Source organism: Lactuca saligna, chromosome 4 (genome assembly GCF_052625555.1).
Source record: "Lactuca saligna cultivar CGN05327 chromosome 4, ASM5262555v1, whole genome shotgun sequence".
In the NCBI taxonomy this organism is placed as follows: domain Eukaryota; kingdom Viridiplantae; phylum Streptophyta; class Magnoliopsida; order Asterales; family Asteraceae; genus Lactuca; species Lactuca saligna.
This window is the reverse complement of record NC_136420.1, coordinates 30498476-30517520: the sequence shown is the minus strand read 5'-3', so window position 1 is coordinate 30517520 and position 19045 is coordinate 30498476. Positions and strand designations below refer to the sequence as shown.

The following is a 19045-nucleotide window of genomic DNA, read 5'->3' as shown; positions in this document are numbered from 1 at the left end:
ATCTAAACATGATTGTTTTATGATAAATGTGTACCTGTAATATCAATTGTAGGGCCGATTTGTAAAAATGGTTTCTTGAAGTTCTTCTAATAGCGACTCTAAGAAATGTGAATACGTCAGTGTGAAATCTAAGGTGATTTGAGCCTACTCTTTGTTTAAGGATAGTTAGACACCTAGATTTTCACTTGGAGAGTCGCTCCTTGAAGTTCTTGTCATTCACTAACCTTAAACTTCTCATTGAAGCTTTTGAAAGATGAAGAGGCTAAATCTTTGTTTAATGGTATTTTAAATCTGTTTTAAGGCCAACTGCCGCATATAATTCCAAATGGGAATGATCAATATATGTATATTTCTAAGTGGGACTAAGTAAGCAAATTCACTAGGTTACATGCTATACCATTCATATGGATCATTTCAGGAAAAAATAAAAAGTTAAGTAACATTATAAAACTTAAAGGGACTTAAGTGACCAAATAAATACACATAAAGTTAAATGACAAAATTAACTTTAATCTTTAATTATAATAAGTTAAAAAATCATTTGAGTTGTCATGGAATCTAATTAAATATCTTATGTTAAAATGTTTTAAGTTGTAGTAATTAGTTAGTTAAAATATCAATAATTATAGCATTAAAATAAATTAATGTTATGGTTAATTAATAAAAAGTTAGTTTGAAGTTTTAAATGAATGTAATTAAAGATAAATAAATGAATGTGATTCAAGATAAATGATTTAATGGTTTTTTAAAAGAAATTTATGATAAAGATAAAACTAAAATATAAAAAATAATTATTATATCTTTATATCTAAGTTAATATAAAAATTATTATTGCATAAATAATTTTGTTTTTTATAAAGTATATTTATCTATATTTTCGCCTAGTGCATATAAGAGGAAAAGCACGTACTTTATGAAACCTAACAATTCTCACACAATTTATTGAAAGGAAGGGGAACAAAGCAACGTGTGTTGGTTGATCTCTTCATCATCTCACTAATAAATACAAATCCAAAATCACAAAATATCTCACCCGTGGATCTCTCTCTCTCTCTCTCTCTCTCTCTCTCTCTCTCTCTGAGTCTCTGTCGAATCAAACTCTGAAACGCATTTAGCAATCATCAAATCATTCCGGTGGAGTTACCATATTTGGTTACCTGGATTTTGATCTTTTACCCGAATCCTACCAGATCATATAGGCACCAGGGTTTCCGAGAGATTTATAAAGATTTGAAACCAAGAGTTCGTAATACGCATGAGCTGGTTGGTAAATCTGGGTTGTAATTCTTCGAATTCAAATCACTTCATCACTTGTCTTCTCCTTTTCGTTCTTCATCACTCACCCCAATTGTTACCTACTTCCCTTTTTCAGTTCGACAAACCCTTGGATCCTAGAAGGCCTGTTAATAGTTTCTCCCTCTTACAGTTGTCGTTATTATTGTTTTGGTTACGAATTAATCCCTTTATTTGGTCCAACATCATCATCGCAACATGGGTTCAGGAGGAGACAAGAGTAATCCCCAATTGAAACAAGGTATCTCGTAAAATCTATTCTCTTTTTGTTCTTACTTTAGTATCTGTATTACCTGTGCAATAATTCATTATTCGATTACTTTTCAATTTTGGGGGATCTTCATGCGTAACAGCATATTACACTTTTTGCTAGTTTTCTTTCAATTCTCAACTTGAATTTTAGGAGAAGATTAAAACTTAAAAGACACACCAAAGTTACAATTAGGTATTTTACTTGTCTAGAAGAATAAACTGTAGTGGTAATAGATAATTTCTCACTACAAAAAGTCAAGAACAGATAACCGATCATATTATTTGTGGTTATGAAAGAGGGTTTTAAAGGAACTGCGTGTCATGGGTCGTTGCCTCTACCATGAATTGTTGTAAATGGGGAAGTATTATTTGGGGTATCCCACATACGATGACAAATAGTTTTCATATATTTGGGCTCTACATGTTGTGTTTTGATCTGTCTGTAACACTATTTTGGAATGGAGTGTATACTAATAGTAATATACTACCATTGCTACATGTGCACATCAATACTGCTGGTGGGTCCGCTTCTGAGAATCTGTATTATTGTTTATGCATTCTAGTTATATTCCAATGTGGTCCCTAAAAAAGCATTCATGTCACCTAAAGTAGCAAACCTTTACAGATCCCTTTTTGTAACTTCTTTTCATACACAAACATGTTGTATGTATGTATGTATATATGTATGTGTGTGTATGTATATGTATGTATTGTACTTTCAGTTACTAAATTGTAAACCCTTTATGGAGAAAATTGTATGTCAGTCTCTATCCTGAATAGCTGTAATGAATCAAGCCTTATTCTCTTGGTTAAGCTAAAAAACTGTAAATTTATTGTTGACTTTCAAGTACTCATAGTCACATATTAATTATTTATATGAGAGTTTCATATCTAATTCTTGTTTCCCTCTTAAAATGTAGCAATTTGCTATTCAAATGTTGAAGCAAGGCGTTCAACCTCACCATCTGTTATTGTGATTGGTGGTGGATTTGCTGGCATAGCTGCTGCTCGTGCCCTTCATGATGCTTCATTTCAGGTACTTCAAATAAACATTGTTTTTTCTTCAGATATTGTTAAATGATGATTCTTTTTCAGTGACACTATTTCTTGAAGATAATAATACACAAACATACAAGACATAAGCATGAATTTCATTTTTTTTTTTTTTTTTTTTTTTTTCAGGTTATAGTACTTGAATCTCGTAATAGAATTGGTGGTCGGGTTCGTACTGATTACTCATTTGGTTTTCCAGTGGACTTGGGTGCATCATGGTGAGAAGGGCTTTCATATCCATTGACTGTTTGACTTTACATAATAGATAAATATAATAATTACCATATTAAGATTCTTTCCCTAATTGTACCTTAATGTTAAACTTCTCAGGTTGCATGGGGTTTGCAAAGAGAATCCATTGGCACCAGTTATCAGTAGACTTGGATTACCTTTATACAGAACTAGTGGTGATGATTCAGTGTTATATGATCATGATTTGGAGAGGTAATGAATTTCAAATCTTCATATTTAATCTATATTGTTAGCTCTACTTCTATGTGGAGAGTGTATTGTTATTGCCTAATTATTATGGTTTATGTATTTGTTATATTCATATCTTGGAAATAAGTTATGAGCTCAAGTTATATTAGTTTAGATTCTTGGACATAGAAACAAAAAAAAAAAAAAAAAAAAAAAAAAAAGATAATGATCAATTTGCATTTACTTTGTTAATGACTTAATTCATTGTGCAAATTGTTTAGCAATTTTGAAGATCTGGAAGACCTATAAGAAGCTCATGTACTTTTTTAACGAATAAATTATTACTTTTTTAAACAATTTCCTGTTACTGATGTACTCCTTAAATTTTCTTTTTGTACTCACTCTTCAGCTATGCACTGTTTGATATGGATGGGAATCAAGTTCCTCAAGAATTAGTCTCACAGGTTGGAAAAACATTTGAGAACATATTGGAAGAGGCAAGTTCTTCTATATCACAACTGTTATCATTATTTGAATTTATGCTAAATAGTCAACCCTTTTTCTCTTTCATTAACTAGTCAACCTTTTTTTTTTTCTTTCATTATTGGCCTCTTGACATGCCACTTTATGTATTGCAGACTAATAAAGTAAGGGAGGAGTTCCCTGAAGACATGTCTATAGAGCAGGCAATATCAATTGTGTTTGAAAGAAACCCAAAACTAAGGTATAACCATCTCCCTAAAGTCATAGCACACTTCATTAACTTAGTGTTAAAAATATTAAAATCAGTTTTCCAGTTTTTAAGTCTGTTTGTTTGTCATAAAATCCTATAATTAAAGCATCCATTTGTTACAGGTTGGAGGGGCTTTCTCATAAGGTCTTGCAGTGGTACTTATGTAGAATGGAAGGCTGGTTTGCTGCAGATGCTGAAACCATATCCCTTAAATGCTGGGATAAGGCATGTCTTTTTTCTTTTTCCTTTTTATTTATCTCTCTATATGGCTATATAAACATTTTAGACTGCAGAGGGCATTCACTGATAGTTACTTTTTGATGAACAGGAAGAATTGCTTCCAGGTGGACATGGACTTATGGTCCGTGGTTACCTTCCAGTTATAAACACACTTGCCAAAGGGCTCGACATCCGATTAGATCACAGGTAGTTTACCTGAGCTGTTAAAAAAAATAGTGATGAAAAAAACTTACACCCACTTTTTTTTTTTTTTTTTTTTTTTTTTTGTTTAATACTTATTGGTGTATATTCATTCGCAAAGGGTAACGAAGATAAATAGACGTAAAAACGGCGTAAAAGTAAGCGTTGAAAACGGGAAAACATTATTTGCGGATGCAGTGGTTGTGGCGGTGCCACTTGGCGTTTTGAAGTCAAACACCATTAAATTTGAACCAAGATTACCGGAATGGAAAGAGGAAGCCATCGCCGACCTCGGAGTCGGAATCGAAAACAAGATAGTTTTGCATTTTGAGAGAGTGTTTTGGCCAAATGTTGAATTTCTAGGAGTAGTTTCAGACACCTCTTATGGATGTAGCTACTTTCTTAATCTCCACAAAGCCACTGGTCATCCTGTCTTGGTTTATATGCCAGCTGGACGCCTCGCAAAAGACATCGAGAAATTATCAGATGATGCTGCCGCTAATTTTGCTTTTTTACATCTCAAAAAGATTCTTCCTGACGCCTCCCCCCCTGTAATACTAATTACCAATACCATTATTTGCTTGCTTCTTTAAAAAAAAAAAAAAGTAACAAAAACACCACCGCAACCATAGCAACTCAGTAATGTGATATATATATATTTTATTTGTTTTGATGCAACAGATTCAGCATTTGGTGTCGCGTTGGGGTAGTGATGTAAATTCACTCGGGTCGTATAGCTATGATGCAGTAGGGAAACCCCATGATCTGTATGAAAGGCTAAGGATTCCTGTGGATAACTTATTTTTTGCTGGGGAGGCGACAAGTGTCGACTACCCGGGGTCAGTACATGGTGCCTACCACACCGGATTAATGGCGGCTGAGGACTGTAGGATGCGTGTTCTAGAACGTTATGGAGAGCTTGATCTTTTCCAGCCTGTCATGGGTGAGGATACCCCAGCTTCTATTCCTTTGTTGATATCACGTATTTAACAAGGTGGGACCGGGTTTTGGTTCCTTTTTTTTGTGATTGTGAGCATCCTAACAACGCTCACAGTCTAAAAGGAAACCTAATATTGAGATTGCTTTATCGATATAAATAATGAGGTGTGTGGACTATATAGCCAAAACTTATTGAGGACACTGTGTTTATGGAATGGAAACTTTGAGAACAATATGAAATTATGGATTGGTTTAACAAAATAGTATGTAAATTGGTTGATGGTAATGTTTATTGTATGGCATGTATTTACCCTTACATCGAAGTAACATGTTATCTTGATAACAATTCGAGTGAATAGCATGTATTATGTACTTATAAGGTAAATCATACTTATAAGGTTACATTTGGTGGTGGAAAACTTTTTTCAATTTTCTTGGAAACGATTTAAAAAAAAAAAGAGTGGAGTTTTTATAACTTTTGATTTTTCATTTTCCATTTTAAAAAATTTGAAATTGTATTTGGTTATGTATTTTCTATCATTTTTTATTTTCTAGTTTTTGTTATTTTAAATTGGATTTAAATTGCTTTTTGGAAAAAACTAACTATTAAATTTTTTTAAAGTCAGTTTAAATAGGATAAGGGATGGGGTAGTGTAAGGATGAGTATGGGATGAAACCTATATTGATCTGTACCGTTTTTTATTTCCTGAAAACCGAATTTAATCAAAAGTGAATTCTGAGTATCGAACTGAATTAACATCACTGGTATCGGTTTTCGGTACTAGTACCGATAACGATGGTACCGGATCCTGAATTTTGTGAATTTGAAGTATCAAGTACTGTCTCATATTTTTAAATTCGGTACGGTTCAGTACTGGTTCCGGTGCTGGTACATGATCGGGATTAGGTACAAACTGCCCATCCCTAGGGTAGTGTCTGGTTTAGCGATAAGTGGCGGTGGATTGATAGGCTTGTGTAGTTAAGGTTAGAGATGTTATTCAGGTCGGAACAGGATTGACCCGATTCGAACCCAAATAACCCGAAAACCGAATAAGGGTAATTGCATGAACTGAAAACCGAAACGATTTGCCAATTCAGGTTCGGTTCAGTTCGGATATTAATCGGTATTCGAATAATATGTACAAGATGATTACGGAGCTAATATAACCGAAAAAAACCAAATAAACGGTATCATGATTCTATAACCCGAATAATAGAATAACAATGTAAGATCGAGATCGTAAGATTGGGATCCTAAGATCCCACAAAATAAAACATGATTTTAATTTATAATGTTTAAACATGAAAAATATTTCGAACATTTAATTTTTCAATCAAAAGTTATAAAAAAAACTTTAAAATATTAGTCATAAGTCACAACATAAAATGATAAACGGTAAATTGGTAAAAGATAAAAGACAAAATGGTAAAAATAATTTTCATTTGCAAATAAATAAATAAATCAATAAAATTTAAAAAAAAAATCAATGGAAGGTAGGATCAGATCGGATCTCGATCCTACGATCCTACATGCGATCCTACCCCAAATACGATACGTTTACGATCCAGATTGTTTTTCATACCTAGGATCGCACGATTCTACGATCAAGATCGCGATTTTGACAATCATGTGTAAAACATTCAAAGACTAATATAATACAATAACACATTGAAAGAATAACATTTACATAGTGGATTAACATAATGACAATTAATTTTTTACTTAAGTTTCTTGAGTTGGAGCCTAATTTAGACAAAGTAGGAATTCGTGAATCCTTAGAGAAAGTAGGAAGGGTCGATTTTTGAAAGTCTGAAACAAGAGGAAAGATACAGAATTGATTTCAAGTTTGGAAAGAATTGAGAAGATTGGTCGATTTTGAAACGACAACAACAAACATAGGTTTTTTTTCCTGTTATGAACGATGATGATAGAAGTGTAAATCGTGATTTTGATTTCTGTCGATAAGAGAAAGGGGGCGAGGAATGCTTATTTGGGTAAGGTATTTAAAACCGAATAAGCTCTTATTTGGGTAATCCAAACCGAATAATCCGATAACTGAATAAGCATAATATTGATACCCGAAACCCGAATCGAATTGCTTATTCAGGCCTAATTCGTGATTTTGATTTCTGTCGATAAGAGAAAGGGGGCGAGGAATGCTTATTCGGGTAAGGTATTTAGAACCGAATAAGCTCTTATTTGGGTAACCCAAACCGAATAATCCGAGAACTGAATAAACATAATATTGATACCCGAAACCCGAATCGAATTGCTTATTCGGGCCTAATTCGGTTCGGTTCCGTTCGGGTTTTTGGGCCAAATTCTCATCCTTAGCTAAGGTAGAGTATGTAGGGTGGTTAAGGTCTATACGGGTTTGGTGGATGAGTGTAGGGTGGGTTATGGGTGGATAGATGGAGGTAGGTAGGGTGCAGAGTAGGTAAGGTCTGTCGGGGTGGCACATGGGTAAGTAGGGTGGGTGTGTATATGGGTAGGTATGGGAGGGTATATGTTAAGTAGGTGTGTGGGTAGGTAAGTTAGAGTGGGTGTGCAGGGGGATTTATGTTTTCAACCAATTATAAATTGACAACTTATATAAACAACTCATAAAAAACAAATTAAAAAAGCACTCTAATTGTAGAGATAGTGATGATAGAAATGGTGATGTTTATGGTGTCACAACTATGATGTTATTAATGATGGTACGTAGTTATGGTAGTGATGATAGAGTTGATGATTAGTGGCTTGCAGTTGATAATTCTTTCATTGCCAAATCTTTTTTTCCTCCTAGTGCCACAAATTCTCAACAATTTGGTAACTCTTCTCCTCTTTCTCCCTTATCTCCCCCGCAACACACAACTAGGGATATGCAAGTTGATGAACCCATCTTCTTCCCCTATTATAATCATACACACCCTCTCAGCCCAAGTCCAGTGTATTCCCAACAGTCATTAACTTGAATATTCCAACTGTCTATCTTAGAACAAAGACTAGGAAGTGTGTTTTATCTAGGGCTGTGTATGGGTCGGTTTGGGTCGGTTTTGGACCTAAACCCAACCCAACCCATAAATGGTCAGTTTCTAATTTTCAGAACCCAATAGGATCGGTTTCTGATTGGTTCGGTTTCTTGGGTTCTGAGGTCGGTTTGGGTGGTTTTTCAGTTTCTTGGGTTCAACCCATAGACTGACGGTTTATGGGTTTAAACCCATGGGTTTTGGGTTCAAACCCATTTTCCAAAAATAAATCAAGAAGTTAAATACTTCAAAAAACACCAACTTGAAGTTAAATACTTTAAAAAACATAAGTCTTATAATCAAATAATCTATTACAAGTTACAACCAAAGCTCCAAATAGTCTATTACAACAAAAACACAATCAAGTATGGGTCGGTTTCTTGGGTTGGATGGGTCGGTTTCTAGGTAAAAACCGAAATCGAACCCGACTTTTCGGTTTCTAGAAAATTCAAACCCTAATCGTCGGTTTTGCTTAGGTTTCAGTTTTTTCGGTTTCGGTTTTGTCGGTTTTAGTCGGTTTTTCGGTTTCTTGGTTTGGGTTTGCTCACCCCTAGTTTTATCAATATTTTATGAGGAAGATATCACCAAGCCATGCACTTACACATTCTCTTTTTTATAAAACCAATAAAAAGGATATGAACCTCATCCTGTAGTCTATTCATGAAACTCTTTCTTCCCAACAAACCACCTTGTCCTACCTAACCAAGGAGGTTAAACTCTTAAAAGAGAAAAAGCTTCAACCTCTACACTAACTCCTCCACCTCAACCTACTCCAACCATCCTTAATCGACCCATCATAAGCTTATTCCAAAACTCATGTCTTCACTAAATTCCCATGAAGAAGACATGAAACAGTTTTAGAGAAACCCCGACCAAACCAATTTCAATCTTTATTAAAAATACAGTTACTCAATTGCGATCTTCTGTACAGTATACCCTATTTGATTAGAAATCATATAGAGGAATTGAAGTAGCTGAGGAACACCTTAACCAACCCCATTCAACCCTATACTCCACCCAGAACGTAACCCTAAAACTATTAAACAAATCCAAGAAACTCATTCCTAACTCGTACAAACCACCAAGAACCTATATGATCTCTCTTCCCTTAAAGGTATTCAGACTAAGCTTGGCTTATCCCCTATAATATAGGAACGTATACATACTTCAGCATAGATTAGATTCTAAACAAAGAAAAATGTAACAAATCCTCTATATCTCTCTCTAACTTTAAGGATAAAATTAGGGCATTGATCGACACTAAATTTGTCTCTTTTAGCAACAAGGGTGTCACCTGATTTGCATTTTGCGTGCAAAATCTAGTAAGGATCTTATCGATGTAGCTCTTTTGTAATAATCCTATAATTCCACAAGATTTGTCTTGTTGAATATGGATTCCTAATACAAAATAGGCTTCCCTAACATCCTTCATTTCAAAATACTTTAATTTATTGATGGAAAGCAATATGTCATCAACATACAAACCAGAGAGATATATTTACTCCCACTGAATTTTTGATACACACAATCATCTATTGTATTTACCTCAAAACCAAACAAGAAAATAAATTGATGAAACTTGTGGTACCATATATGGGATATCCAAAGTTAAGGTTGTTGAGTTTGTTCATTCTGAATAGGATACTGATAACATTGTTGATCCCTGATTTATAATATGCATACTATCAAAGTCAATAACAGGAATCAAGATTGATTCCTCCTTAAGGATAATGTTTTTTAAAATTGTTTCTCCCCCAAACTCACATCCTCAAAAAATGTTACATTGTCTGAAATACAAGGTCAATATCCATGCAATTGAGAACTAACATAATGCCCTCATTCCATTCCTTAGAGTTAATCTTATTGATTACATAAATCATAAATGTGAACAGTGTTAGTTGTAACGCCCGCAGATTTGGGCTAGTCAATTTAAAGACAATAAGTGTCAAGAAAGAATTTTTGATAGAATATTATTTAGAATAAATAATCTTAACTAAGTTGTAGTATATGTCACAAGGGTTTCGTGCATATAAAGAACACTGAAATTCGAGTTATAACAAAGAAAGTTATTGTTGGATTGGTGTCTAAGCCCGTAACTATATTTGGTATGTACTTGACCTGGTTGTGCATGATCCGTTTGGGTTGCCTTCACCAAAGCAACTAGATAGGATGATTTATGAAGTAAGAGGTTATTATGATTTATTAAAATATTATGAGAATAATATATTAAAAGAAAAATCATATAGTTTAATTAATATTAGACAAGAATTATTTAAGAAATTAATTCTATGGCTAAAAGAGATTAATTAAACTTGGGGGACTGATATTATAATTATAAGATAATTGCATTGTGGGCTATGGATTCCATTTGGGAAGGGGATTGGACGAAATCTATGGGAAGCCCATATGATTTTCGTCCAAGGGCCTTCTAGAAAGGTTTCATGGGTTGCTTAAGGCCTAAGCAGAGAATTAGGGTATCTCCTGAAACCCTAGCAGCCCACACAAGTATAAATAGACCCCTAGGGCTCCCAAAACCTTGGATAAGAGTTCCCTTGCAGATCTTGGATGTTTTTGGTGCGTCCTCTTCCTTCTCATAAATCATTCTCTTGCTCTTGGTGTTTGTGAGCCATTAGAGGTGTGACACTTGTGACACTAAGCTTCTTGAAGATCAAAGAACTCTTGTAACCATTGTTAGGTAAGATCTAAACCCTAATTCATATTTTAAATCGTTTATTGTATGCTAGATTTAGGGTTTATGAGCTTTGGATGATTATTGCATGTTCATTAGACAAACTAGATCCAAAAGCTTTAGGGTTTGCATGTACACCATAAGATTGATGTGTTGCTCAAAACCCATCAGTGGTATCAAACACTAGGCTGTTTGTTTGATGTATTTGATGTTTTACATGATTATTCAAACCTGGAAATCGAAAAATCTCGGATTTGGAGGCTGGACTCGCCGAGTCCATATGTGGACTCGCCGAGTTCACTGGCCACTCGACGAGTCCAAGGTTGGCTCGACAAATCAGAGTATCAGATGCCAGATTTTTCGGGTTTTGGTGATTATTCTTACCAAAAGAGAAGATAATTGTCAAAATTAAGATAATTACTTGTTTTATAAGATAAATATTGATTATTTGTAATTTTGTTTTGAATTATCTTGTAAGAAATTGAATTAGGTCAAATTTAGATAATTACCAATTATTTGATTAATTTAATTATTTGTAATTTGATCTAGATAGTTTTAAAAAGTTTCAAAACTTGCCCTCAAGTTTTGGAATTTAAATTTTTGATTAAAAGTTTAATTTTGAAATATTTAAATTCTAAACCCTAATATTTTGAAAAGGTTTAAAACTTGCCCTCAAGTTTTGAAATTTAAAATTTTGATGAAAATTTTAATTTTTGAAATATTAAATTCTAAAACCCTAAGTTTTGAAAAGTTCAAATTACACCCTTATGATTTTATTAAATTAATTAAGTGTATGATTAAAAGAAAGTTAATAAATCCACAGTAATATGCTTCACATTTAATAAAGTATAATTTTATTAAATTAGACCACCTAGTATTTTAAAAGTGTAAAATACACCCTTATACTATATGTAAAGTTAAAAGTCTAATATTATATATATGTATGATTAAAAATGTTAGTCTTACCGTTAGTAGGCCTCATTCACGAAGCCGATCTATAAGAGGGGGGGGGGGGGTATAAGGTTATGGCCTATAAAATTGTCGTTTAAGGTGTCTACTCTCACTCACTACTTCCTTGATTGGTGGAGGGTCGTTAGCCGAATGGGTAGGATAGGGAAAACTTTTTCCATTAAAAGTATAATGAATAATAAAGTAACTAAATATTTTTACAAAAATTCCCAATCCTAGTTACTTTAGGCAAAAGTAAATTTGATGCAATTCCATGAAATTACACTCTGTACCCTTGTGAAGACGTTAGTGGAGCGTGTGTGGTTAACTGGCACACTAAATGAGCTCTAAGAAAAGGTGGCAAAGGGTGACTTGGTGAATCCGTTCCAAGCCCACAACCAAACAAGGAACAGGAAATGAAGCGGAGATCACACATCCTATTACTTGTTGGATCCTATTGATATATATATATATATATATATATATATATATATATATATATATATATATATATATATATATATATCCTTTGATGTATACATTAAGGAATCATAAGGTTAGCAATATGGTCCCTTTCTACTAAATGTACTAGACATGACTGTTCTGTTTGTCATTTTGAAAAGATGTAAGTTTTTTCCTAGTTTATAACTATCTTGACTCGAAAATAGTTTGCATTAACTTTCAAGTGGAACTGTCACTTTATGAAAGTAATGGGAAAATATAAGTACTCAGTTGTCTTATAAATTGACATATTGATCGTACTAATTACCTTAAAACATATTTGTTTTATTAAGGTCATAATGTGAAGGCTAGTTCCCATACTATATGCTCTTCCTATCAAAAGATTCTGGGAACCAACGCGACTTCAGCAAACGAGGTGCTAGGCCGTGTAACTTCACACTAAGGTTATGTGATCATGTATACCCAATATAACTATCACCTTTTGTTTAGAACAATGCGTTAATGATTCATTGGTATAATTAGATCCTGTAGTTGTCCCATGCTATAACACCTTATTATGTTTGTTCTGTTATAGTATCTTAGTATGTTCTTTCTGTTATCGTGTATTGTATCTTCCTCCCTGTTTCTCTTTATTGTGTGTTCTCTTATGTTATCGTGTATTGTATCTAGTATGAACTGAACCTCTAAACTATACCCCTTATAGTTTACTAATGTTTTACTTGAGCTATTACTGAAAAGACTCATTTTACTACTAAGTTATGATGGTACTTTAAAAATGGAGTTTTGTTAAACTAAAAAGTAACATAACTTTAAAAGAGTTTTTGAAATGTTTTTAGCCACTTATTAAAGACATAAGCGACATTTGAAAGATGTTTTAACAAAAAATTACACAATTAACCATTATGTTCAACTTGTATCCCCCCCCCCTTTTAAAAGCATTAAAACAGTTTAAAAGATGGATTACGGGGTATGAACTCAACTGATGTGGGTGAATCAAATAAATACGCGAGTAAGGATGAGAAGATCCACGAATGAAGTCCCAAGACTTAACATGTACTAAATGACATATATTGACATAAATATAGGGTTTAGAGGTTACCAAAGGCAAGGAAACACCTCGTGGGACTAGGAAACACTTGGAATGAAGTGTTGAATCACATGTGATTGGACTAAGGAGTGTGGAATGGCACTATCATGAGTTTATGGCCAAGGGAGTTTACAGCCATAAACTCATGGTCAAACATGCATAAGAGGGTGTTTGAAGGTTCCGGAAGCTTGAGGGACCATTGCTCTACACAAGGATGATAAAGACCATCATAAGGAAGGCTTTTGATGAGTTTACGGCCAATTAAGGAGCTTACGGCCGTAAACTCATGGGCATTATAAAATGGGTGTAGTTGAAGGTCCTATACTCATCAATGAATGGTTCTTGGTCACCAACTTTGCATCAACTATGGGTTTAGGGCCAAAATGGCACCCTTATAGGGGTTTACGGTCAATAACACTAGTGTGTGTTCTTGGTGTTCTTGGTGAAACTTGAAGATCTAGTAAATGGAATGATTTTATGGATGGAATCATGGATTGATAATAGATAATGAGATGTATCAACAAATCAAGGAAGAATACTTACAACTTTTGAAGATCTAGAATGAAGGTCGGGATGATAGTTGAGAGGATTTGCAAGTTCTTGAGCTTGAAAGTGAAAGAATGAAGAAAAGTGGAAGGATATGAGACTATATAGAGGAGTTTTCGGCCAGGGTTGAGTTTACGGCCGTAAACTCCATGTTTCCGGTTGTAAACTTCACATGTTGGAGTTTAGGGCTTGAATCTTATACTGTGGCTTTAGCAGATAAATCCCAACACTTATTCCTTAAGTGTACTAGCCTCAGAACACTCAAACAGACTCTAAATTGTGCTAAATGATAGTAGGAGTGAGCCTGACATTGAGTTAAGTTAACTGACTGAGCTTTCAAAGCAAAAAAAAAAAAAATTCAGGTTGTCACAAATTTGGCATAAGATTGTATTTGGGATTATGGGATTAAGATTAGAATTGTAAGGTCGAGATCCCATTTGATCTTACCATTCAATCAAAATATGAATTTAGACATTACCCAAATAGGTTTGTACATATTTCCCCTTATTTTTTATTGTTTTATTTTTTGAACAGTAAACGATTAAAAGGGTAAAGTAAAAGGCGTAAAATAAAATTTCCCTTTAGCCACTCAAGAAACTTTTCACGTCCTCATAAATCAAACAAAGAATCATGAAGAACTTGAGAAAAGAATCAAAAAACAACTCAAAAAAATCGAGGTTACATGTTTTGTATATGTCCTTGTTATTTTTTAATTTTTATTTTGATATAAACTTGATAATTCTTGATTTTTTTGTACATAACCATGTTTGATCTTTTGTGTACTATATTCATGTTTAATGGCTTTACTTCAACATGATTAGTTATACATAATTTCATACAATATTATACAAGTAAAAGTCGTTAAAGATTTGATACTAAGTACAAACATATACTTTCAAATAATAATTAGACAAAACTACAAGAATGGCAATCCATATGACCACGAAGATGACAACTTATCCGAAGGAAATTGTGAATAGTCTACTTGTAAAAATAGGGAAATTTGTATTTCCAATTGATTTTGTGGTAATTGAAATGGAGGAAGATTATGACATTCCAATCATTCTTGGCCGGCCATTCGTTAGCAACGCACACGTAGGCTTTAGTTGACATTCACGATTCAGATGTGACTTTAAGAGTGGATTCAGAAGAAATCACATTTGGGGTTGATCAATCAAAAAAATATTCAAGGGAAAGTGATGATGAAGTATTTTATGTCAATTCATTTGAAGAATAAACAAATGACATCGTAAAAGGGATGATAGATGTTGAGTTGAAAAAGGAATAAGGGTTTGAAGAAGAAATGCACAAATACGATAAGTTAATAGAAGAAGGGTGTGAAATATTGGAGGCGGGGGAGGATACGATATGTTGTGTAACACCAAGTTTCGGGTATATCTCTCTTAAAAAATATTAATATTTTAAATTTTGAATTTCTGGTGGCCATGACGTGGTCATTGAGTCCCACGACATGGCCATGATCAGTGGATTCATGGAAGCCAAGTAAGTGTCAGGGCGTGGCAATCTATTCGCCACGACGTGACCGCTGTTTAATGAAAAACCCTAATTGTGGGGTTTGTGCCCCTATTTAATGGATGTAATGGCTTAGGTTGCCTACCCTCAGCCTCCAAAAAAAGACCCTAGCCTCCATTGCTAACTCTTAAGTTTTTGTGGTGTTTGGTTGTGTTTTACAGAAGAAGAATGTTTCTTTGATCTTTTTTTCAGCAAGCACCTCTCCCCATCCTCCTTGTGCATTTTTTCTGGACTTTTGTAAGTCCTCAAGATCTAATTTTTATGTTACTTGTCTCTACATCGAGCCCTTTTGTCCCTTAATATTCATGGTGTGGGAGTTTGGAAGGTTGGATCCCATAAAGTTGGCAACTTTATGGATCTTTATGGTCATCTTAGTGACATACGTTCCAAATATGAGGATCCTTGTGGTTTTGGTCTCATGCACAAGCTTTGAGTTCCTAATTGGCATGTCTTTTACCTAAAATGGAAGGGGCATGCATTGTTCATGCATGTCTATAAAGCTACGGTTTCTATGTTCCATTAAGTGTAGAAAACCATTTTGGAAACTAACGAAGAATAATTCTAGTGATTAGGTGTTTAATGGGTGTTTTCATGCCTTTAGTTGCCTTTAAGGATTTAGGGTTTGGGATCTTGATTTATTGAGATGTCTTAATGGATAAATTTGGAAACTTTATTCATCAAGACCGTGGGGAGGACCATATATGAGCTTTAGAGCTCTTGGAATTGTTGGAAAATGGATTAATATGTTAAGCTGTCCAGACCAGTCCCCACAGTGTGACCTTAGGTTACCACAACATAGTGACTGGGTAAGGACCTGCGTATTTTGTCATTATGTTGCCACGACGTGGCAAATGGATGGATACAAGTATATAATGTGGCGACTCGCTAATTTGGACTTTTGGGATGTTAACTTGACCGCTGACTGTGGGGGCGAGGGTTGATTTTTTGACTTAGTATACTTTTGGTCAACTTATGGGTTGGACTTTAGGTTGGGAAATGAGTTTCCCTATTGTATTATAGGTAACTCGTGATATCAACCTTTATCCCGGGAGGGAGTTATTGGATTATCTGCTAGATTTTGAGGTGAGTTTCCTCACTGTACTCTGGGTCGAAGGCACCAATGTCGGTCCACCAGGTTGTGTTGTGTATCCTAGTATATAGGATGTTGTTATGTTGTAGTGATATGTTAAATTGGTAGATCTCTATGATTACATATACTTGTTGGTTATTATTTATCTGATGCATATGTTGTAACAACCCAAAATTTTCAAAGAAAATTTTAATTTTTAATTAACCAACCACATTTCCAGAAATCCACAATTTCCAAAACAACTGTTTCAAATCCATATTCATGACAACTTTATTTTCAAATATCAGAATGTCCCATAAAGTCATCTGAGAAAGAGTGCACGTCGCGCCATCAAGCTTTGTCCTTGCCCTTGGACTCAGATGAACCTGAAACAAATCCACAAACTATAAGCGAATGCTTAGTGAGTCCCCCAGAGCGTATCCCACACCCAACCACATAACACATATCGAATTAGACATACGCTACATATATCACATAAGTCATGCATTCGACAAATAAGGAAGCCCTGTAAACCCTCCCGGATCTTATACCAAATGCTACGGGAACCCCCACGTGGTCTTTGTGTGCCATGGGAACCCCCACATGGTCTTCTTGCCTTGGGAACCCCCACAAGGTCTTCCTACCAAACAAACATAATGCAAACTATACAAGCAAATATTTTAGGATGCAATGGAAACCCTCCAAGATCCTATACCAAAAGCCACGGGAACCCATACGTGGTCTTCCATGCAAATACCATACTATCATATCACACATCCAATCAATAACCGTATCTCATAAAATGGTCCGGCCTTGGTGCCTTAGACCCATTGATATGGTGAGAATACTCACCTCTCACAGGCTGAACCGGTAAATTGTAGTTAGATATATCCCACGCTGCTCCTCCCAAACTGCTTATAATCAATGCGTGCATGACTCAGCATAATCCCATAAATATCCCCAGGGTCAACCCTGGTCAAAGTCAAGATCTATAGTCAAGGTCAACAGTCCATATTGACCTTGACTCAACGAGTACAATTAGTCACTCGTCAGATCCACTGCTTCACTCACCGACTCGTCGCGTCATCCGAGGGACTTGTCGAGTTTCTTGATGTTCATGGCCGTAAACCACCAATCGTACACCCCTAACCGTGAACCCTTGGCTGTGAATCTTCTCGACTCGACGAGTTCTCACATAATCGGTTCTTTCCAGAGGGATTTAAGGTTGCAAAACTTTAGATCCATACTCTCCTAGTGAAGACGTCACGTAAAGTTGCAAACTTTACGTGCATGCATAGCCTCACATGGCCATAACACCAAAACTAACATTCAAACAAGGTTTTTATGCATGAAGAGGGAATGGGCTCAATAAAAGATGCAACTTTAGATCCATACTCTCCTAGTGAAAATGTCACGTAAAGTTGAAAACTTTACGTGCATGTATAGCCTCACATGGCCATAACACCAAAACTAACATTCAAACAAGGTTCTTATGCATGAAGAGGGAATGAGCTCAATAAAAGATGCAACTTTATGATATTTGGGGCCTAAGAAGATCCAGATCTGTAACCATATCCTTGTGATAGGTCCAGATCTATGCTTGCTTCCATTTCCTAAAAGTTGGTCGCAACTCTCAAATAGAATTTATGCTTACGTTAACAGATTCATACCTCAAATCAATGTCCAAGACAAACTAGATGCTATATCTAGTGTTTTTCACTTGATACTTCTTCTTCAAGCTTGGAATCCTCCCCAAAATCTCAAGGATAAGCTCCCAATTGATCTTACTTCACTCACAAGAGGGTGTGCGGACGTAAACGTTCTTTTATGGTGCTAAGGGAGGCTACTGGGGCGGATAATGACGTTTATAAATGGGGCAAACCCAAAATTTAGGGTTTTCTTTAAACAGCTCGGACTCGCCGAGTCAGTCCCATTCTACGTTTCTTGATCTCACGCCCCTACTCGACGAGTTGACCTCCCAACTCGCTGAGTCCATGCATAGATCCTTTCCAACTCAAACTAGGTGTTACATATGTCGACATAGTGTGGTTGGGTTGAGGATTTACTACTCTGTGTTGTAAGTCAACAAACCCAGGGCAACCAAGTTTCATGAATGTGGGCCACAACATTCTAGTCTGATGACTATGGACCCGAAGGTAATCCAGTCTGATGAGTGTGGACCCAGTATGCATGCTTGTATATGTTTTTTGTGTGAGGTATTTTAGGGGAACTCACTAAGCTTTGGCTTACAGTTGTGTTCGTAGTTTTAGGTATACCATATGATCGGGGCAAGGCGAATGCGTGATTGTACACATCATCCTTGGGATTTATGTTGAGAGATGTTATTGGATTCTTTAATTTTATGACTATGTTTTGGAAACGGTGTTTTATATGAATTATGGATTATGAAAATAGTTTTTGAAAAATGGAAATTTTTATCATGATTTTTGGGATGTTACATGCGGATATTCCATGAACGCACTGTGTAATGAACAAAAATCACGATCAAAATATGATTCCATGTCCAAAATTACCTATTTCAATGTATTTTCCAAAATTACCTATTTCAATGTATTTTCCAAAATTTTT

The 19045-nt window shown here is 35.0% G+C and overlaps 1 protein-coding gene across 1 annotated transcript; it reads left to right on the top strand.

The window, feature by feature from the left end:
• Nucleotides 1-937: 937 nt before the first annotated feature.
• Nucleotides 938-5396, top strand: LOC145041475 (polyamine oxidase 2-like). The gene is made up of 10 exons (XM_078989574.1): nt 938-1534; nt 2466-2581; nt 2728-2816; nt 2929-3042; nt 3428-3515; nt 3657-3742; nt 3874-3976; nt 4080-4177; nt 4293-4722; nt 4853-5396. The coding sequence occupies exons 1-10, from the start codon at nt 1492-1494 to the stop codon at nt 5159-5161; spliced, it is 1476 nt and encodes a 491-aa protein (XP_078845700.1). The 5' UTR covers nt 938-1491; the 3' UTR covers nt 5162-5396.
• The last annotated feature ends 13649 nt before the right edge of the window (nt 5397-19045 follow it).

Coding starts and splice junctions, on each gene's coding strand:
- LOC145041475 (XM_078989574.1), top strand. CDS start 1,492: ATGGGTTCAGGAGGAGACAAGAGTAATCCCCAATTGAAACAAG. Junction 2,582..2,727: donor TTCATGATGCTTCATTTCAG/GTACTTCAAATA, acceptor TTTTTTTTTCAG/GTTATAGTACTTGAATCTCG. Junction 3,977..4,079: donor CCCTTAAATGCTGGGATAAG/GCATGTCTTTTT, acceptor TTTGATGAACAG/GAAGAATTGCTTCCAGGTGG.